The sequence below is a fragment of the Alosa sapidissima genome, chromosome 5 (genome assembly GCF_018492685.1).
Source record: "Alosa sapidissima isolate fAloSap1 chromosome 5, fAloSap1.pri, whole genome shotgun sequence".
Lineage (NCBI taxonomy): Eukaryota > Metazoa > Chordata > Actinopteri > Clupeiformes > Clupeidae > Alosa > Alosa sapidissima.
This window is the reverse complement of record NC_055961.1, coordinates 8,145,613-8,166,838: the sequence shown is the minus strand read 5'-3', so window position 1 is coordinate 8,166,838 and position 21,226 is coordinate 8,145,613. Positions and strand designations below refer to the sequence as shown.

The 21,226-nt window shown below is 43.5% G+C and overlaps 1 protein-coding gene across 1 annotated transcript; it reads left to right on the top strand.

Moving 5' to 3' along the window:
* The first annotated feature begins 439 nt into the window (after nt 1-439).
* On the top strand, nt 440-21,132 carry ubtd2 (ubiquitin domain containing 2). The gene is made up of 3 exons (XM_042094057.1): nt 440-699; nt 9,085-9,321; nt 19,840-21,132. The coding sequence occupies exons 1-3, from the start codon at nt 630-632 to the stop codon at nt 20,265-20,267; spliced, it is 735 nt and encodes a 244-aa protein (XP_041949991.1). The 5' UTR covers nt 440-629; the 3' UTR covers nt 20,268-21,132.
* The last annotated feature ends 94 nt before the right edge of the window (nt 21,133-21,226 follow it).

The following is a 21,226-nucleotide window of genomic DNA, read 5'->3' as shown; positions in this document are numbered from 1 at the left end:
CTCTAGTCATGTGCTATGTATTCTAGTTCACCCCATATTACAATGTAATGCACGTGTCAGTGTGAATAAGTACTAGTTGAAGAATTTGTGTTAAATGTTGTGTTCATTAATGGTAGGCTGCAGCAGAGAATCACTAGCTGCAAAAGAGAATACAAAACCACCGATGAGGAGGATATGGGCCTAGGGTAGGCTAATAGTCTATTTAGAGAAGCCTATTAAAATAAATGTGTAGTCTAAACATAGACATAGTCTTGAACAGAAAGAGAAAGCCGTTTGAATATGGAAGATAAAGGTAGAGATCCAGTGCACTGGGGAAAAATTAGCTTGTTCTCCATAGCGATATCCGGACCTTAGACCTTAGCACCCCCACACACACACACACACACTTATCACCACCATTATCCACCAATTATCTCCTCTAATATCTAAGCAACGTTTCAGCCTACGTCTTGCGTTTCTTTCTTTTCTAGCTTTGAGGAACGGTCACCTCATGATGATGTGTGCACACTCCGCCTCTTCCCAGCTGATGCTCGCGCCCTGCTGTCAATTTCTATTCTGAGAAGAGTAGTTGAGGAAGGGGGGAAACAGAAAACAAGAGAGGGTCTGCGGGGTAGCGCAGCAAAATATCCATGGGTGGTTGTGTGGGTAGTCATCATGATTCTTCAGGCAGTTTAAACGAAAATTCAGACGGAACTGGAGGTAGGAAATAAGTTATACACTGGGGGTGATATTTTAGTTATTGATTGGAGAAATTTAGTGCATGCTTGTTCCCATGCGCCTTGTCTTCCCTTGTCTGCTGCTGTCTTCACTGTCTGTAACATCGTGCCGATATTATAGTGTTTTTTCTCATGCACTGTTATTCCAGCCGGTCTCATGGTTAGCCATACATTAACGGCAACAAAAATGTTATTATAGCCTTTTGGCAAACGCTGTCTACTGCTTTCAATGGATGCAGCTTTTGGATGTCCCAACGAGCTAACATGCTAGCTTGCTAAGTCTAAAAAGAACGACTGCTAGCCTCTTTCAACTAGCCTATTTCGGTCAGTTGTGTTGTTAAAATGTGGGTCAGTGTTTTCGCGCAGGAATGCGGAACATACTGAGTAGTAACTTATCTTTTCTCTCTCTTATCTCCTAATTATCTGCTCCCTCTCAACTCTATTGCATTGCGTTGTTATTAATGCCTTAAGTCGTTTCTGTAACGTGAGAACATCTAAAAAGGGCAGTAGAATGATACTGTTGCGGGGTAGGGTGCATGTTCATCTCACTGAGCATCAATCACTTCGTGTGTGTATGTTAGCTATCGTGGCCCTTTAGGCCTATGTGAGTAACGTAGATAACAGCACTGTAAAGAAAGATTTTTCTCGCGCATCATTTTAGGTTAACTTGTGGAATCATCATTAACAATAGTACGGCCACTTAGATAACGCTCTCTTATTAAACGTGCGTTACTGTGGGTTTGTCATCAATTCGGCCTATTATTATCTTGTCACAACCTGGCTCTATGTTACCAAAGCTTGGAAAACATTTTCTTGCGAGTTTAACTTGAAATACTCGTACCAATCCTCAACACGAATGTTCCTCTTTGGTCGGGATTTCCGGTGTCTAGTGTTGCAGATGTTGTAAGGCTACTGTAACTGACAATTGAGCGTGTGCTTTAGGGGGGAGGGGCAGGTTCAGCACAAAGGAGTATACTTGACTCCATACACAATTGCCGACTTAAAAGTTACACTTGCCACCTCGGGCTAGGTATATGTACACAAAACAAAATAAAGAAAGACATTTAGTGTTGCATTTAAATGAAATGTATCTGAAATATTTCGGTAAAAACTCTTAAAATTGCTCTGGTTGAGTTTCACTGCACATTGTCTATAACTGTTTAAAGGAGCATACCTCCTTTCCTAATACTACTGAAAAGCATCATATGTTTTTCTTACTCTCATTCTTTGTAACCTACCTGACTGACATTTGCTCTAAACCACGTGGAGAATGTCATCAGTTCAATGGCAACTGTGTCTCTTGTTCATGGCCTAAGGCTACACATCCTGGCACTTGAATAGCTCTAGAAGTGTTTCATGTATTTATCCAAATCTCAGTGTGAAGTTATGACAAAACATTTTCCATTGTTGGCCCTACCTCTCTCAGCCCTCTTCAAAGTGCCATTCAGCACAGCCTTGACTTGCGCAAGTAGTGTAACGGAGAGAATATGCAGCTGAAAGTACAGCTGGACCGACAGAGACCCCCGCACATCTGGAGCTCTGTCCTCACCAGCTGGCACTGGCTTAATTAATGCATGAAGATGAACCCACTTCATCTCCGTCACAGAAGCCCCTCTGTCAATCAGCACAGACCAGAGAGGGGCATTCACCACACCACATTTATCACGGGACTCAACCGCTCTGTACTTCTACTCATTTATTTTCTGGAAGTTTTGTTGTGTTTTTTAATCCGTTCACAAAGTAGTCTCAATGTGAAAACAAAAGAAGGAGCAGCCATCAGGTTGCAGGTTTTGAGGATCGTGGTGGATGAAACAGAAGTCGATGGACTGTCCTGCATTATGCAGTGTTTGAGTTCTCCACACAGGCTCTTCCCAGTCCAGCTTGGCTGCACTTGGCTTACCAAGTAGCCATGGAGATGAGTGAGGTCTGGAGCCACAGAAGGTGGGGTGTCCTTAAGTTCAATTTGATCTTAGAATACAACGTTCTCAAGATCAAATTGGAGTGTCATGCAACTGTAGCCCATTCTGGAGCTCATAATTCATTTATGAGATGAGTCATTTTTAAGAAACTTTTAAACTGACTGCCATCAATCTTGTGTATTAGAATTAGCCTACTTGCGTAATGGTATTGAGAATTAATGCTCCTACTTTTGTTTTGTTCAAAACCATCACTGTAATGTTGATGGCCTTTAAAAGGATTATTGGAGTTGCAAATGAGTCCCCAAAGAGTTTCCAGAGATCTGTAATGTGGCCCGTGGCACTCAAAGGTTGTGTAATTTTACACTCGTCACATGACCCGTGTGTGCATGTGTGTGTGTGCAAACCTAGGCAGTGACAGAGGAACACAGTGCCCGACCGTGCTATCCACTGAGGATGTCACACAGGGCTTCCTGCAGATGCACACACATGCTGACTGACCCAGATGACAGCTTCAGAGTCGCCAAGCTGTTTCAGCTCAGCTGTCCAGCTTCTTCATGGGCATGCCACCCTCATGCGTGACACTGTGGGATCTTCTGAGCGTGTGGTGGTCACAGTCACACAGTTCACCAGTGCTGTTGGGTCGTTGCGTAGTTTCCCACCACTGCAATTCAGTCTTCTTGTTTTGCAGGTTTTCTTTCTCTGTGTCTGTGTGTGAGTGTAAGCTGATGTCTCCTCCCTGTACTGACCAGTTGGCAGAGCTGATGGTTCCCAGATGTCAGGCCGCCCTCACACAGCTCGCTCAGAAGAGCTCATATGGCTGACGCCTGCCTGCCGAGGAGAAGTACACACTGGATTAAATACCTCATGGATGAACTCAATTCCTCTGTATTTTCACAAGGGGTGCGGTGGCTGGGTGTACTGTAAGGCCCTGCACTGGCTGAGAGAGAGAAAAGGTCAGATACTAAAAGATTAGTTAAAGGCGAGACCACCTTACAGCTGGATAATGTGTGACATCGTGACTGTCTTGAGAAAAATGAGTGGCACTGCTCTGCTCTTCTGTCTCAAGAGTATACGTGCATACGAGCATACACACACAAACACTGTAAGAACATCAAACTTTTCAATACAGCTGGTGTTCATTAGTGGTTCCAGCGAAAAACTGAATTAGCCTTTTTTCATCTTGTCCCAAAAATGGACTATTATATCCAACAACTGTTGGTAACCAATATGTGAATTAATTAAGCTCCATGCTTTTCTAATTACAAAAAAATGGCAAAGGGCTTGTTCATAGATGTTTTTTTTTTCTCTTTCTGTTCTGTTCAACGACCAGCTGCCATGTGTCTGCTTTTATAAGTGATGGGCTACACAAAGTGCTTTCAGCAAACCGCATGCAATTTGACCAGAGTGACGTGCTGCTATGTCTGGTGTTTTAGTGAAAATTGATACACCGGCTTAATGACCTTCTTTCAACTAGAGACGCCTTTATATCTTTCCTTCGCTGCGACAGTTCCAGTGCTCCATCTTCTCTTTCAGCTCTGCATCCGGTCCATTCAGGTTAATCAGCTGTTGTTAGTTTTATTTACTTATTCTGTAAGCTGTTCTCTTCTCTCATGGATGTGTTGTGACCCAGAGTTAAAGAGAGAGAGGGTGAAGTCGTTTAACATGAGCACTGCTGTCAGTGTCACTGCAACCTTCTAAAATGCTGTTTGCTGTTAAATGAATTAGAAATGCTTTGAGACAGTCAGGAATGGCATTCTCAAGGGACAATGAAAACACATGCATCTAATCTATTCTACACATTCTTTGTTTCACTGACAGAATGAAACTACATTTCAGTGATCTCACTAAGTAAGCAAATATAACAGGACACCAGAAATATACAATATGCATAGAATGTACAAGAATCCCGATTATTCTGCCTAAATTATCATGGCTTCACAACTGCATGACCACTGTACGGTCGACAATCATTTTTCATATCTTGACACCAAAAACTGCAGTAGTTTCCATTGGAATGAAATGGTGTGATAATCTCTGTGTGTTCTGTCCCCCCGGCACTACCTACTGTTTAGTACGAGTGCTTGTAAATGCCACAGAGCATCTGCGCTAAATTAGATTAACGTGTTGGCCATTCCACCTCACTGCACAGACCGGAGCATCATTCACTGAACAGGAAGTAGAAGAACGATCTTAATCAGGCCATGGATTTTCTTTACGCCGGTGTGTGGCTTCATTAAGTGTGAGTGGATGCTCTTCACAGCAGTGTGGCCTTCAATGTGATCATTTTACAAGATGAGGCCAGTGTGATAGACTTAATTATGTCAGCGTTGTTTCCTTATTTTTTTTGTTATTTAAAGTCATGACACTGCCAAGGAGGGTATGTTTTCGGTGCGGTTTTCTGTCTGACTGTGTGAAGTCTTCCGTAAAAACTACTGGCCTGGTTTTCATGAAACTGGTGAAAAGGTGTTGCAAGAGGCAACGAACCAACATTTTCGACAGGCTCTGACTCACTGGACATCTTGGAAAAAATGTAATCCGCATGCTGTTCTAGTTTAGTTTTTGTTTTTAGTCCTGTGTCAGATATCTTTAAAGGTGCAGTCAGCGATTTGACGCTATTTCAAACCAATAACATTTTTTGTCACAATCATCTTCTCACGACCTGTAGCTGCCCATTCCGTGGATACACTGTTAAAAAAACGGTCTCTGTAGGCAGCCCAGGCTCCGAAAACTGGAAACAAAGTAGGGGCAGCTTGCCCCCCTAACAAAAACGAAACTTTGTGTGGTATTTTCTCTGGGAATACTGAAGGTAGGGGTGAGCTACCTCTCTAGTGTGTTTTGTTTGATGCTCTGTTCAAAAGCGTCTGCTAATAAATGTAAATATAAACATAAAGAAACGTGACTTCCTGCAAAATCGCTGACACTCACCTTTAATGTTAACTTTTGGTTAATTAAAAGGACTGGACATTTTAGTCTTATCATAATCAAAGACAACTTAGCAAACTAACGTAGCAAACATAAAGAAGAACAAAGCAGTGACACTATGCCTCAGTTGGATAGCAAACGCATAACAATTTAAAGTAGCACTATGCAACAATTTTAGCAAAAATGACCTTAATTATGCCGGTTGAGTTTCGTTCTGATGGTTCTACAACACTTTCTGGGTCGTTTGGTGGGTGCTTCGTCTCCCCCTATCGCTTCTCCGCGGAAAAACCGAATATGCAATGCAATATGTGGTTTGATAGTCTCTTGAACAATGTGTTTGCTCGACCGTTTTATTGTGAGCCCTGTATGTGTTTAGCTTGGTTTTTTGATGGTTAGCTCGCTAGCTAGTGGGGGTTTAGCGTAGCAGTCACTTGCTACCGAAGCTGCAGGGGGAGCTGTGTAGTGAAAAATGCGAGCCCAAATCCAGCGAAAAATCAGAAACAGCGAAGGAATAACCAGACCTGCATAGTTCTTCTTTAAAGGTGTTATATGCAATATATTTATTGTAATAAATCTGTTCATAAATATGGCATTAGAGATTAAACAAACATGTTCTTTTCAAATACTGGCTTCACTGATAACAATGGTACATCCAGGATATTTACAATTCAAACTTACATTTGCAGCCTGCAAATACTGTTTATGTTTTGAGTTTGTGTTTTGGCCTGCTGTACCATTTTCTGTCAGTTTACCAAAAGCTAGTAGCATTTTGACCTTTAGATTGCCAGATTAGCCTACTTAATGTTCTCAAATGTTTTGATTTTGGACTGCAATGCCCGTTTAAAAACTCTAGTGGTCGTTCCTACATATCACATACACCTTTAACCTCTTGTTAACCTCTGACATGTGATTATACTCATAGGAATATAAAATAAAATGGTATTTAAGTGTTCATTTGGAAGATGCCACCACCATCCCATATTTTGGATATTTGTTTAGGTGTTTGGCTAAATGGACCCTTGCCACCAATATCAATCTTTTTTGTTGATACTGCATGTTGATATAGATTGTGACTTAATAGTTATGCCTACATGTGAACTCGATTCTGTCGTCATGTGGTCTTACAATTATATTCCCCCAGAATGGATGTTCCCATTTGCCACCATATAACACCATACAAAAACTCTTTGGTTGTTGCTAGGTTGATTGATTGATTGATTGAAAACCTTTATTGACACGATGAATTTTGTACAAAGGATGATTCTTATATGAATAAATAAATAAATAAAATGACTTTGTACAATTATCAGTCAAAAGGATAAACACAATAAAGCCACAGGGCTTATTTCCATCGTGGTCCTTAAAATGTGTGCATTTGGTGGTGTGTGTCAGTGTTTGCAGGTGTAGGCAAATGGTGAAGGCATATGTTTTAAAGTGAATGTAATTATGTTGGTGGTATGGTATGCACCCACAAGGTTGCCTAAGCATGCAAGTAAAGCAGGTGGGGAAAGGTCGAGCATGCATCACTGTGCAGCACTTCATTAAGTAATATACACACTATTGTCATGTGCAAATCTCCTAACAGGAAAGACATTTATTCAGTAAGCAGTAATTCTGTTGTTAAAAAGCCTACGCCTATGTGAAATGTGGTGAGGAAGGTTGACATATTGTGGAGTTGTGAAAAAATAAAACGGATTACACATACTAGATCATGTGTATAAATGAATGTGATAAGTATCATGGTGCAATGCCATCACTGATTTAGAGTAATGTTTGAGAAATGATTAATGATGTCTTCGGGATATCCAACACAGAGTTTTTTTTTCCCATGAGGCACAATACACTGAAATTCTCACCTAGCCTATAGCCTAGCCTGAGATGCCTAGCAGGTGTTGACATTACAGTAAAAACTTCTGTTGGACATCAGGCATTTGTACTGTAGCCTCTTTGTCTGCGAGTCTGAAGATGTGGCTGGCATTTGTGTTGCGTTGTCTGACTCAAGGCCTACTGGGAAATCGCTTATTCGTCTCCAGACAGACAAAAACATGGGGCAACAAGACAGCTCATGTTTTTTTCTCTCATAATTGGTATTTACGTCAAAGCCTGCATAAACAGGAAGTGAACATGTTGGCCCTGTGACATCAAAGCATGGGGTAAAGTGCCTTCCCCCCTGAGAAGTGTGGAGTAGGTCATGTTACCCTCAAGCCCACCTCCTGATTGAGGCAGCAGGGGACTTTCATCTCTCATCTAAGTGAGGAGGAGGCATGTTCCTCCTGGCCTCCATCCGTGGTGTGCAGTGAGTGGTCATTTCTGGGTCGCACAGAACTGCACAGATTTCCTGGCCAAGCTGAATTATTGATAGCTGGTGGGTACAGTGGTGTGATGTCTATGGCTAGACTCACTCTCGCCTGTGTGGATGGCCATGCAGCACTGAGATGATCTGTACTGATTTCTTTTGCTGGTTGTTTAAGAGGATAAAATAGTTTTCACCCAGTATACATGGTACCTGTTTGTTATGGTAATATGTTTTGAAATTGTGTATCAGGATTGTTCTGCAACTCTCCTGTGATTTGAATCCCAGCTGCTCCGCTTTTCAAAAGTGTCCTGGACTGAAGCCTGGGTCTAGCTCTCTAGAATGCACGGTGACAGAGCATGGGTGGACCTGTAATTCCAACCAGCAGGATTCAGGCGGAGGGTGTTTTTTTATTTATTTTTTTGTCTGTGCATCTTGCAATTGTTACATGGTGTCCCGGACGAAAGGTTGTGCGTAATGGCCGCCAGATGTTCTCCCCCCTGTAAAATCCCTCCTCCTGCTCTCTCGCTCTCCCTCCTCCCTTCCTCACAAGCAGGTCAGGCTGGCTGTCTGTTGATGTAACTTCTTGGCCTTCGGCCCTTTTGTGCTTCCACCAGAGCCATATACTGGGAGGCCTTTCACTGTCTCCAATCAGTTTAGGAAAGTTCCATGTGTGGTGGAGGACCTGGCTGAATGGCACATCAGAGAAAAGGGTACCTACTGGTCACTAGCCGCTAGTGGCAGCTTCATGTATGCGATATATGCATAAAGCATGGCAGCACACTCAAGGATATTGAATTACTGGTGTCAATGATGTCAATATTGATGTTCAGGTCAGGATTCAGGATGTGTGTGTGCGCTTGTGTGGGGTGGGGGTGGTTTCGTGAATGTTTCAGTGAGTGTATGATTACTGTTATCCAACGCTGTACGGTGTCCATACCCATTTTCCCACCTGGTTGACTCTCTGCTTGTGACGCAGACGTTGGTGTGAAATTTAACTTGCATTCAGTGAAACGTGCACCTGCGTTCTCAAGGATTCAGTCATGGAGAAGCATAGCTTACATCACCCAGGCTGTCACAGTGTGCACAGTACTTTGCACACCACATGGTTGTCATTCGCAGTTAATGCATACTTTACTGATGCTTTTATGGGATTGCATGCATACTCTAACCCACTGCTCCCCCTCTCTATCCCTCTCTCTCTCTATCCCCCTCTCTCTCTCCCTCCGTTTAGTGGCCCTGGGGCGTAACCAGCCCCTGAAGAGAGAGAAGCCCAAATGGAAGAGTGACTATCCGATGACGGACGGGCAGTTGCGCAGCAAGCGTGATGAGTTCTGGGACACGGCGCCGGCCTTCGAAGGCCGTAAGGAGATCTGGGACGCGCTCAAGGCCGCTGCCCAGGCCTTCGAGAGCAACGACCATGAGCTTGCGCAGGCCATCATCGACGGCGCCAGCATCACTCTACCACATGGTAGGACACCAAGTCAGGGGACAGTCTCATTCTGTGCTCAATGTCCAAGTAACATTTGTCTTACATTTGTCACCTTTCAGAAGTGTTTGTCAACACAGGAGTGGGGCAACTGATTATGATTTGTTCTAGGTATCCAGTATGTGGTATGTTCCCAGGTATACAAGAAGCTAAAGAGCTTTTGTCATATAGTTATTTGTGATTCAATTGAATATTGAAGTGCTATTGAGTGTACCACTATATTTAGAGGCCATTATATTGCATTGAAGGATATAGCTCTTAGAGACCACTGTGCAATTAATTTGATAAACAAGAGAGAATAGATATAGTTATGCATTGTGGAGTTGTAAACATGAGTTCTTCCATCAGTTTAATTTATTTTATTTGTCTCATGTAGTGAATATTGCTAATGGGACAAACGTGGGAGAATTATTTCAAAGCATCCACCCTGACGTTTATTCATTTCAACCATGTTGGCGAATCATGATGTTGTAGAGAGTGTAAGGTATCTATTGAATTGCTGCATTTTTTTTAATGAAGTTGTTCTACTGTGGATGATTAAGTAGGCAGGTGTTTGAGTACTCCAGAAAAGGTGGCTTTCTCAGTCCTAATCAGCTTAGATCGAAATGTGTTTGCTTGGCTCCACAGCGTTTTTGTGTGTGCGTTTTGGTTTTGCATTTGTGAGTGTGTTTTCTCTTTAAGCCAGCTAATCACCTGTAGCTACACTGGGAGCAGTCGACATAGTGACTCACACACCATTACAACAGGGGCGTCACTAGACCTTATTCACTGGGGCACGTGCCTTAGTAAAAGTCTCCAGTGCCCCAGTACAACTCTAGCGCTGCTCTCGCTGGAAATGGCATTCATGAGCGCATCTCCGTGCCTGCTTTAGTCATGACTCGAGCCTGTCACTTACCAGCCAATAAAAAAAAACAAGGGGAAAAAGAAAGGGGCCATAATAGCCAATCAGGAAATAGCACCTCTGTAGCTGGGTAAGATTTAACGCAACAACCAATGAAAATTGTTCACCTGATTCTTCCGAGTATTTCGTCCGCTGGAGCTCGTCATATCACTTTGAGCACAAAGTAAGTCGTCCCCTGTTTTAATGTTACAACAAATTTGTTTGTTTCACAACTTGTTTGACAGAAAAAAATGACAAGTTGATCGCTGTTAGAGAATGTTGCCCACATAATTAGCATCTGTTTTTCAATGCTTAGCGTCGTAGCCTACATTTAGCAACAGTTTACCAGCTTGTGCTCTCTCCCTCACACACAGACTCACACCATGCGTAGGCTGCATGCACACATGCGTACAATTAATAAGGATTTATACGTATACTGTAGAGAGAGTCCTGTAAAAGTAGCCTATACTGTTTGTGAAGCTGCCCTACTGTAAAACTAAACATAGCCTGATAAACTGTTCAGAGATGGACATCAGACAATTCTTCCTGAACAGAGGCAGAGGGAAAGGAACAGTGAGGAGAGATGAGGAGGACGAGGGAGGTATGATAATTGTCCATATTAAAGGTAAAATGTATGCTGGTAATAGCCAGTGCTGTGATTTGATCAATGGTTTAATGGTAAACTTAAATAAGTTTGCTGCATTTGTAAATGTAGCCTATAATAATCTACACAGAATCAGAGTACACAAAATCAGACTCTGATTCTGTGTAGATTATTAGGCTACATTTGCAAATGATCACCAAAAGTCAGTATGAAGGCTTTAGTAGGCTATTTAAGCTACAACGAACTGCAGTATTGCCAGGATGACTACAGGACCCTTGCCTGGGAGGGAAGTATATCTCAATTTTGACTAAAAATAAGCTACTCTTGTGTATGAAAGCCTAATAAATTCATGCAGTGAGTATACAGTAGGCCAACTTATGCCTATGTGTTTGGATGTTGCTGGATAGTGGCTGCTACAACAATTGAGGGAGAGAATGCTGGAGGAGGAGGAGGAGGAGGAGAAGAAGGAGGAGGAGAAGAGAGGGGAGAAAGAGCACAGGCTGGGCAGTCCAGTACCAGGCAGGAGAAGGAGGAGAGAGACAGGCAAGAAATGGATGAGGACATGATGGGGGCTAGATGTAAAGCCATTAATTCATATTACGCGCACATTTAAATGTTTTTTTTTATATATATATATTGGGAGTTGGGGGCCTGTGCCCCAGCAAAGCTCTAGGTCTAGAATCGCCCCTGCATTACAATTGCATTTTCACAAACCACACAAGCACTAGCCAGTATTTTAGGGAAAATTGAAAAACACAGACCTTAGTTAATGCCATCATTGGAGACCTCTGTGGTTGATGAGGGGAGCTGCTAGTACATGCGGCCTCGGAGGACACAATACCATAGTGGGGATTGTACTCTTGCAGCTAGGTGACTTCAGTCTGATGTACTGAATAAATGTAATGGTAAGAAATGATGACGGTCAGTTGAGTTTTCAGTGGAAAGTTTGTTTGTATGCTCATCTAATTGCCAGTAGTCTAGTGTTACACTGCATGGCCACAAGGAGGCATCAGTTGGGTGTAATTGGCTAATTCCCCTATCAAGTGCAGTGGTGTGCGACCATAACCACATGTTTCTTGTGGAGGTGCAATGTCAAGCGCAGGTGTGCCTGACCTGGGGCCTGCCAGACCTTCACTTTTGACTTTGAAAGTGTGTGGACCTGACTGGAAGTCAGTGACACACTCAGCTGAGAATAGCCTACCTGCTATCTCCCCAGTCAGCCCATCCGCTGGCACGGCTCGATCTTCTCAGCCAGACGCATGTAAAGACAGGAAGCATTATGGACGTCTCCCACTATCCCAGCCACGGCCTCTTCAGAGGCCTGGACATCCTCTCCAACAAGCTGTCTGTTTCATTGGCCATTATATGGAGGTTTGGTAGCCTATGGGATTCATAGGATTCATAGGCATTAAACATGAACTTCAATGTAATATTATGATGATTCTAATTATGATGATCATAAAAATAGAATAATAACATAGTAATTACGGTACAATAATTCTCAATGTTAAAACTATTCTTCAATTAGAAGTAGTAAAAAAATATTTTGGCCGGAAGCCGGCGACCCAGGTTCGATTCCCGCCCAGTGGTCCTTTCCGGATCCCACCCCGAATCTCTCTCCCACTCGCTTCCTGTTATTCTCTACTGTCCTGTAAATTAAAGGCATAAAAGGCCAAAAAATATATACAAAAAAAATTCAGCAACGAGTAAGACAACTCACATTATACTGGTTTGCAAAGGGACAGCAATATGCATCCAGAATGAACGCTGGTATTATAGCTTCACTATGGCTACCGGGGGACTGTTGAGATTGTCTTGGCTGTGAAATGATCAATTTGTATGTGACTAAAGGATGCTCTTGAGATTATGTGCTATAACACTGTAATGGGATGATAATTTGATCAACTGTCTCAACTGCATCATAAATCTGTCAGCGCTTGAGAAGGCGTAATGTGCTTCTTGTTCCCTGGCAGTGTCCTCAAAAGCCATCCAAGTTAACAAGTGTAACTACTTTGCCTATTTCTTATAATTCCCCTCATCAAGCATGGTAGCTTTAAAGGAAAATGATTATGGCCATGCTAGAGCTAAGTATCGAATTTATTGGAAGCGCTTTTGTCAGATCAGGAGCATGCACAAGAAATTCCACTTTGTCATATCTGTTGAGTTTCCATCCGTAGAGCCCCCTTGCTAAATGATACAGACACCTCCGCAACATGCTGCCGAGGTGCCTCCTGAAGTGACATGTACACGTCTACTCGACGGGGGGGAAATGGAAGTACAGTCTTGCAGTAAAAATGGAAGTACAGTCTTGCAGTAAGCAGCGGTGGCTATCTCGAGCCTCTGGTCTTTCATGTGCAGCTGCCGCTGAGGCACCCTGGGCCAGCACTGAGTGCGTGGAGGACAGTGCAGCAGCCACAATATGAAAGGCACCAACGGGCCCCAAAAGGCCAGACTGTTGTCCCTGGCTTACTTAGTCAACCATTGGTGAGCACGGCAGAGTTAGAGGGAATAGGTGGAAAGTAATGGGCCGGTTCAGTGAATGGCCAGGGTAAAGCCCTGGCAGGAGTGTTACTTTGTGGCATTCCCCGCCCACACTCACCCCTCCGCTCAGTACGCAAAGGTCAAATCATCCTTCCGCCGCACGCATTCACACACACACACACAGAGAGAGTGTTTTATTCGGCACACACAGTCATCCTTCCTTCAGGGCTCTTTTGTGTGAAACTGTGACAAGGTATCCTTGGTCTGTTGAGGTAACATGATTTAACCATGCTTGAAATTTATTGACATATTAGGTTCTTGAATTTAAGGATATTGGGCCTGGAAAGTCCTTGAAACGTCCTTGTATTTGATCTTGTGGGAACCCTGTTTTGTGTTCTCTGCAGAGAGAGAGTGTGAGAGTAGAAGAAGTGCATCATGTCAGCTCTCAGTCTCTCGAGTCTGATCTGGAGTACAGCCCACAGTGAAGCAGCTCAAAGAAGCCCTCAGTGCCCACATGCAGCGTATAGACCCTTTCAAGAGTTCCATTATCGGCATCATAGTTGGCCCACAAGGCTTCCGTTTCACTGGTTAGCACTCTGGACTTGTAACCGGAGGGTTGCCGGTTCGAGCCCCGACCAGTGGGCCGCGGCTGAAGTGCCCTTGAGCAAGGCACCTAACCCCTCACTGCTCCCCGAGCGCCGCCGTTGAAGCAGGCAGCTCACTGCGCCGGGATTAGTGTGTGCTTCACCTCACTGTGTGTTCACTGTGTGCTGTTTGTGTTTCACTAATTCACCGATTGGGTTAAATGCAGAGACCAAATTTCCCTCACGGGATCAAAAAAGTATATATACTTATACTTATACTTAACATTCCATATGTTATCTTAATGCAGAGGAAGTAGATTGGGAACCAAATAGAACGTTCAAGCATTGTTTTTGTTTTTATTGTTGAAAGGGTCTATTGGCAGTAATCTAACCAGCTTGTGTGCGGCTCACAGGCCTTTTTGACGTGCTGATGGTTCATTACCATCTGTTTCAATTATGGCAGTACGACAATCGCGCCTAGATGGGGACCAGTTGCTTTCCCGGTGTATCATCCGCTGTTCCCTCGTATTCTAGTTTTTATTCTTCTCTTGTGCCCCCCTGTGCATTTCCATCACTCGAGCCCACTATGTGTTTATCACCCCTCTTCTCATACCCCCCCCCCCCCCCCAATCTCCCCTCTCTAAAATGTGTCCCACCAGTAGAATTGGATGCATGCACAGGGTGCTTAGCTGGTAGGCTCTTTGATTCATTGTGTACTGAAAGAATCAGCTGATCAGCTGGTTGAGTGATGTGTGACACAACACACACACACACACACACACACAAACCTCACTCACAGGTTATTATCCCGTAGCGTCTCATTTTTCTGTTCAATAACAAAGCTGTCGTGACATACAGAGACGATACTGCATTCAGAGAGAGCTACGTAGGAAAAGCAATGGTGTTGATAAACGGAATCTTGGAGATGAGTTGAGAGACAAGCTCACTGCCAAGGCCGGACGTCAGCGTCTTTGTTGCAGTCGCACAAAATTAGCTTTTTCATGAACACTGTCAGGTCGATGGTCACCTGAAATGGAAAATGTTGAGTGCTGATGTGCTTAATTCTATGAATGAGACCTACAGGGAAAAAGCTGAATAATACTATCCATCTATAATAATAACCTGTTGTGAACCTGTTTTGAGTCACCTTCAAAAAAGAATGATAATGGGCCAAGTATTTTAAGATGAATAACATTTAGAGAATGTATTTTCAAAAGCTAGCTGAACTAGATGTACCGCATATCGGTACACAATATGACCACCGCTCAGTCCTGTACATCCGTTCCACGAAAATAAATCACACTTCAATTTGTCTCCATCTTTTACTCCATCCCCCACTCTTGAAACTTTTGTGTATGCTTGTTTGGCATGCCTGAGTGTGTGTGTGCGGCTGCACAGAAAGTAGCCTACTGGTGTTGAAAAGGTGAATAGATTGTAGAATAGCCAAAGAAGATGGAGCATTGTTATAAAACCTTTAAAATCTCTAAACAATCACAAGTAGGGCAGTTCATCACAGTTCATCCATTGCAACTGGATTGATGAAAGGTCACTTACACCTGTAGGCTACATTGTATTTGGGAAAAGCAAAAGGTATCAGCATAATGTTATTTATTTATTTATTTATTTATAAACAAAAACATCTCTGTCAGTTCCATGCCGTTTTCAACAGCTATCAAAAACAAAGGTCATTTTTGGATGGATGAATTTTTTGTGAATGTTTCTTCTTCTACATAAGATTTTAGTCATCTTTAGTTCATGTGATACTTTATTGTCAATGCACAAATTAAGTAACAGTAGTCTAAAACGAAATGCTGTTTTACATCTAACCAGTGGTGTAAATAACTGACATGTCCAAATGGGCCTTGATGAAGCTATGAACGCTAGACTGTTCATACACATTTTAACGGGCCAAAGTTGAAGAGCTGTTGTCCGTTATTGTTCGTGCAAATATAGGCTGATTCATGTTCCCTTGGATTCATGTTCCATGGCTAGTCTGGCTTTCACCAGACCAAGCTCAATCTTTTAAGAAATCAAAAAATTAAATAGCGGGCAGACCAGGCTGGGTTCACCCAGCCTAGTCCATAGGCACCAGATATTGTGCCACAAATAAAATTTTATTTGTATTGCGACACAAATAAAATCTCCTTTGGAAACCAATGGCTTACGCCTTACAGTATCAAGCGGACTTAAACTGCCATATCGTGGCGAAAAGTTGTAATAAAATTCACGCAGCTCCATGAGTCAAGGAAAGCGCGAATGAAGTAGCCACTTCTAAATGGGACCCACTACACAGTAGCTTAAGGTGTGTTGCTAAAGCAGCCATAATGAAATGAAGGTGTCATTGTTTGGATACTTCACACACACGTGCTTTTTAATTTCACAGACTACAACTACCAAGCTGGAATCAAAGCACATCGATTCCCCTCTCACACCCTGCACGCACTTAAAATAAATAAACAGGTGTCTCAGTCTCACGCATGTGCATGTATAGGCAAAACTGTATCAGACCGGTGTAACGTTGGTAAATCTTCCATTGAACAGAATGATTTTTGTAGCACGTGCAACAAATGACAGTCGAAAGATACAATTACAGTGCTGCTATCAATTTGCTTGGTATAACCGCATTTATAGTTTTCTACAAATGCAATCAATCAAATTGGCCTCCATCACTCAACCAACGCTAACGGTAACATTACCTAGGTCCTTATTGATATTATAAGATTAACGTACCTGCAGTAAAAACCAAGCATGTCCGATAAACATCCTCAGATTTATTTCGGCTTCAAGAAGAAATGGGAATTACATTTCATGTGAACATCGTCCTATCCTTATTAGACGTTCTCTGCGGTAAACTACAGTCCTTGTAGGAAGCGTCCATTGTTTTTCCAACCCACTTTTAACTTCCAACAAAATTACGTCTCACTGCAACGATGCACCATCTAGTGGACAAACGACTACTTATCGCCAATACTAGAAATGCAGCCATGATGATGAATATTTGGCTTTCTTTTAATCCTACTGAATTTGTAATTATGTATCGGCCGTTCTAATACCGATAGTATGTGGGTGCCTGTGTGTGTGTGTGCATGTGCATGTGTATATATGTGTGCACCGCCATCTACAGGCCAATGAGTGTACAGTCACTAAATGTACACATAACCTAATTTTTTTTAGACCCCCCCCCCATGAATGAAATTCTACTAAACTTGGCATACCCCCAGAGAATGCCAGGTCAATCATACACATAAAATTTGGTATAGTTCTGAACATCTTAACTGAAGATAGGGGCGATTAAAGCAGAATAATATTGCATTTTCATTTTTTACCGGGGGGGAAGCAAATCACAAATGAGTGATTATGGGCCAGGTTGATGTGGGCCCTTGAGACCAACATACCATAAAAGATTCTTCATCCTCAGTGCCACGGTTCAGGTAGTTATTTAGGAAAAACTGCTTTTTTTGCGGTTCGGGGGGCCCAGCACGGGGTGGAGTGGCCCCCGGGGACGAAACAAAAATTTTCCGTAAAAGTTTGACAATCATTATATGACCGCTTCGCTAGCGGCGGTCATAATAAAAGACGTTGTTGTGTGTGATTGTAGAGCCACGAATAGGTATTTATGAGGTTGGATGTTTTTGTAAGGCTTTGAAGGCAGAGTCTGACAGGCTGTTACCCTTCTAAGTAGTTCTATGGTGTTTGTGAGTTATTTTTTGGCAACCTCTGTAAGTGTAGGGCTGGATATCAGGACCTGAGTCTTGTCCCCCTCCCCTTGTCTCCTACAACCATAAATTAATTGATTCTTGCTACAGTAATGCACATATTGCCTCTTGAGGATTGGTAAACTGCAACTTCTTCAACTGAGTACAGTATCAAGGGACCTTTTCTCCTTACAAGGCCATAACACGTCATCTAAATCATTAAAACGAGTCTATAGCTCGAGCATTAAAGATAATAAGTATCCATCTATTCATGAGTTGGATGTTCCAGGGGTAAGCTGTGCCTATGTTTATGACTAATAAATCATGCAGTGCAATCATGCAGTGCTGGTCTGCTGTCGAGGGGAAGTTTGAAATTATCAGCTGACTGAATAGCCTGTTACGAAATCCAATTCAGCAGGGTCTTTTGTTGCAGAAAAGGGGAGTTCGCCCGAGTGGCGTGTTTGCCATCGAGCCGTTGCCTAGCAGCAGGCCTGTCAATTACTGTCAGTTCAGCTCGTCACTCTTGCATCCTTGTGGCCCCTGTTTGTCTGACAGGCCTGACTGGTGGTGCCCACGCGTCCCCTTTGGAACAGACACATTCTAAGTGCTGTTCTCGCACTTCTCCTCTTCTTCTCGTTTCTCCTGTCCCTCTCTTTCTCTCTTCCTCTTTGCCTGCCATTGTCTTCTCTGTTTGAAGAGTCACGGGCCAGCTTCTCTGTGGTGATCCATCCACACGTCATGTTTTTCCATGGTTCCTCACCTGTTTTGTTGAACACTGAACAGAGCCCTTTGTGAGACTTATCATGTTATTTCCCAGTCTGAGATGGATGTACAGAGGTACTTTTTGAAGGTTTCACATGCAGCTCCTGATAGATGATTTGTTAACTTTGATCTATTCAGTAATCATTTATACTATATATTATGTGTGTGTATGATATGGACCTGTGTCTGCAATAAAGCTTATATATAATCATAGGATAGTATAGTATAGTATAGTATACCCTATCATGCCATGCCATGATATGGTACTTCATCTGTTTTGCCGTAATGTAGTTGTTTAGTTCAGTTGTTCGATATGTTGAAGATAACCTTTTCCCCAGATATGAAATTTCATTGAGAAAGTACTACCAAGAAAAGTCATAGTCCACACCATCCCTTCATTCATTACTATTAACTAATAGTAAGCATACCCATGTCTTTAAACCGTTACATCTCACCTCTTCAGTTAACACTAACTCTGATGCCTAAGACTGTTAACAATAATACTCTCCAACTTTGGATTTGAAAGTCCAGTGGACCACTTCACCTTTTCAGTTTCCACCTTCGGCCGGACATATGCTCAATGTGTCCATGCATTCCGCTGAACTACACCTCATGACCAAATTCTCACTGAAAGTGATGAGCTCACATCCTCTCTGCATCAAGAAGAATGAACTTAGTGCCTATTAGTTTGATGTCAGCGAAACAGAAACCAAGTCCTGCAACCAAGGACTCTTTTTTTACTTTCTTTCTCCTTTACCACCTTTATCACACTTTTACTTCCTCAGTGGACCAAGTTGCACTGCTTTTTCTGCTTTCCAAAGCCTGGTTTGGGAAAGTGCCTGATCACGTCATGTCACAGCTGCCCAAGCGTTTGATGGGGACCTGTGACGTGACGTAAGCAGCAGCATTCATACCACATTCAGGTCCAAGTACCCACAGGGACCAGGGTTAGATTCTGACCTGTGGTCATTATCTGATCCCAACTCTCTCTCCCGATCATTTACTGCCAATCTCTTCTGTTCTGTCTCAATTAAAGGCAAAAGACAGACAGACACACACACACACACACTTTTATAATGCATTTGAGATACTCTCTAATAAGCACCTTAACCCCCAGCCCCCCCCACCCATGGTTTTATTTGTTTAAAGTCACGGGTAGGCATTTTCCAGTGTTGTTTTAAAAAACGTTCTCCTCAGTCCTCTGCTCTGCCCAGGGTTGCAGTAGGACGCAGGTGTTACACTCCGACATAATTCACCTCAGGAAGAATGCACCTCAGAAGCCAAAATGTGGCCCTGAAAAAGATGAATGAGTTCTGCTTTGTATTTCACCTGCCCGTCTACCTTTTTGTAATCCCCTCCCCAACACATTTATTTCTCTCTCTCTTGCTCCATCCATCTGTATCTCTCTTTCTTGTTCTCACTCTCTCTGTCTCCCTGTATCTATCTATCTCTTGTCTATCTCTCTCCTATGCTCTCTGTCTCTCTGGTGCGCAGGTGCCCTGACCGAGTGCTACGATGAGCTGGGCAACCGCTACCAGCTGCCCGTGTACTGCCTGTCACCGCCGGTCAACATGATTGAGGAGAAGAGTGAGCTGGAGCCTCTGGAGGCGGCCGAGCCGCCACCGGCCAGCGAGGGCCAGGAGTGCCCGCTACGCCTGCGCCTGTCCACTGGCCGCGACCTGCGGCTGGCGGTGCGCACCACGGACACCGTGCAGCACATGAAGCGGCGGCTGCAGGCGCAGGAGGGTGTGGCAGCGGGCGCCCAGCGCTGGTTCTTCTCGGGCCGGCCGCTCACCGACAAGATGCGCCTGGAGGAGCTGAAGATCTCGCGCGACTACGTGGTGCAGGTGATCGTCAGCCAGCCGCCTGCGTCCGTCTCGCCACAGCTGCCGCCTCAGAACCCCACGCCCGTGGAGAACTAGCGGCCGGAGAGGGGGGTAGCTCTGGGTGGGGAGGGTAGGTGATGTTGGAAGGAAAGGAGGGGGTAGTAGCGTCACGTCAGTGAAACAGGACCTGCCTTTGACTCATCAAAGGGAGTCGCTGCCTAGGATGTTCTTGCCATTTGACTGAATTCCATTTCCATCAGGGTTGGCTCTGTGAGGGCTATAAGACTGTTGTTGGCACGTGAAGGAGTTGCAGGAGAAGAGAAATGCATATGGCATGACTAACTGGAAGGACTTGAGTCAGAGTTTGGGAGCTAAAGATCGCCTCAGCCCCCCTTCTGAATTATTGGAGTTCTTCTGGAGGAATGCTGGGCCGGGTGCCGTCCTCCGCTCTATCTCTCTCTCTCTCCCCCCTCTCTGGTGATGAGATCATGCAGAGTGTCTGCAAAGCAGACTGTGGACGGACCAGTGGACGCGCCTGCCTCTTGGTCCCTCCCAGGAAAACTTTAACGCACTGCACATAACTAAGAGCAGGCACATCAGACTTTAATACAGGTCCTTTTGGGTTTGTAAAAAGGAGGGGGGGGGGGACTTTTTTCAGATGTTTTTCTCATTTACATTACGTTTTAGGTTTTTGATGGAAACTGAACAACCAAAAAAAGAGCCAGGAAATTTGAAACAGAACAGAGGGAAACATTTCTTATGAAAAAACCTGCCTTTTCTGATAATATCTCTTTCAGCCTCTGGTCCAATCATTTCTATGAGGTCAGTTGTCCATTTCTTGCCTATTGTACATTGCACTCTGTCTGCAACCTTGAAACATTTGACAAATTGGGTATTTTTAGCTGGTCGACCAGTTCTTAAATGGGGAAAGCCTTCTTTTGTAATAAATCACCTGTCTTGACTTTTTGCCCATGCCTTGTGTAATTTTAGTAGGGGAAATACTAGTAATTGTGATGCATTGCATTATAAATAGTTAAGTACTCTTCAGTAAGCAT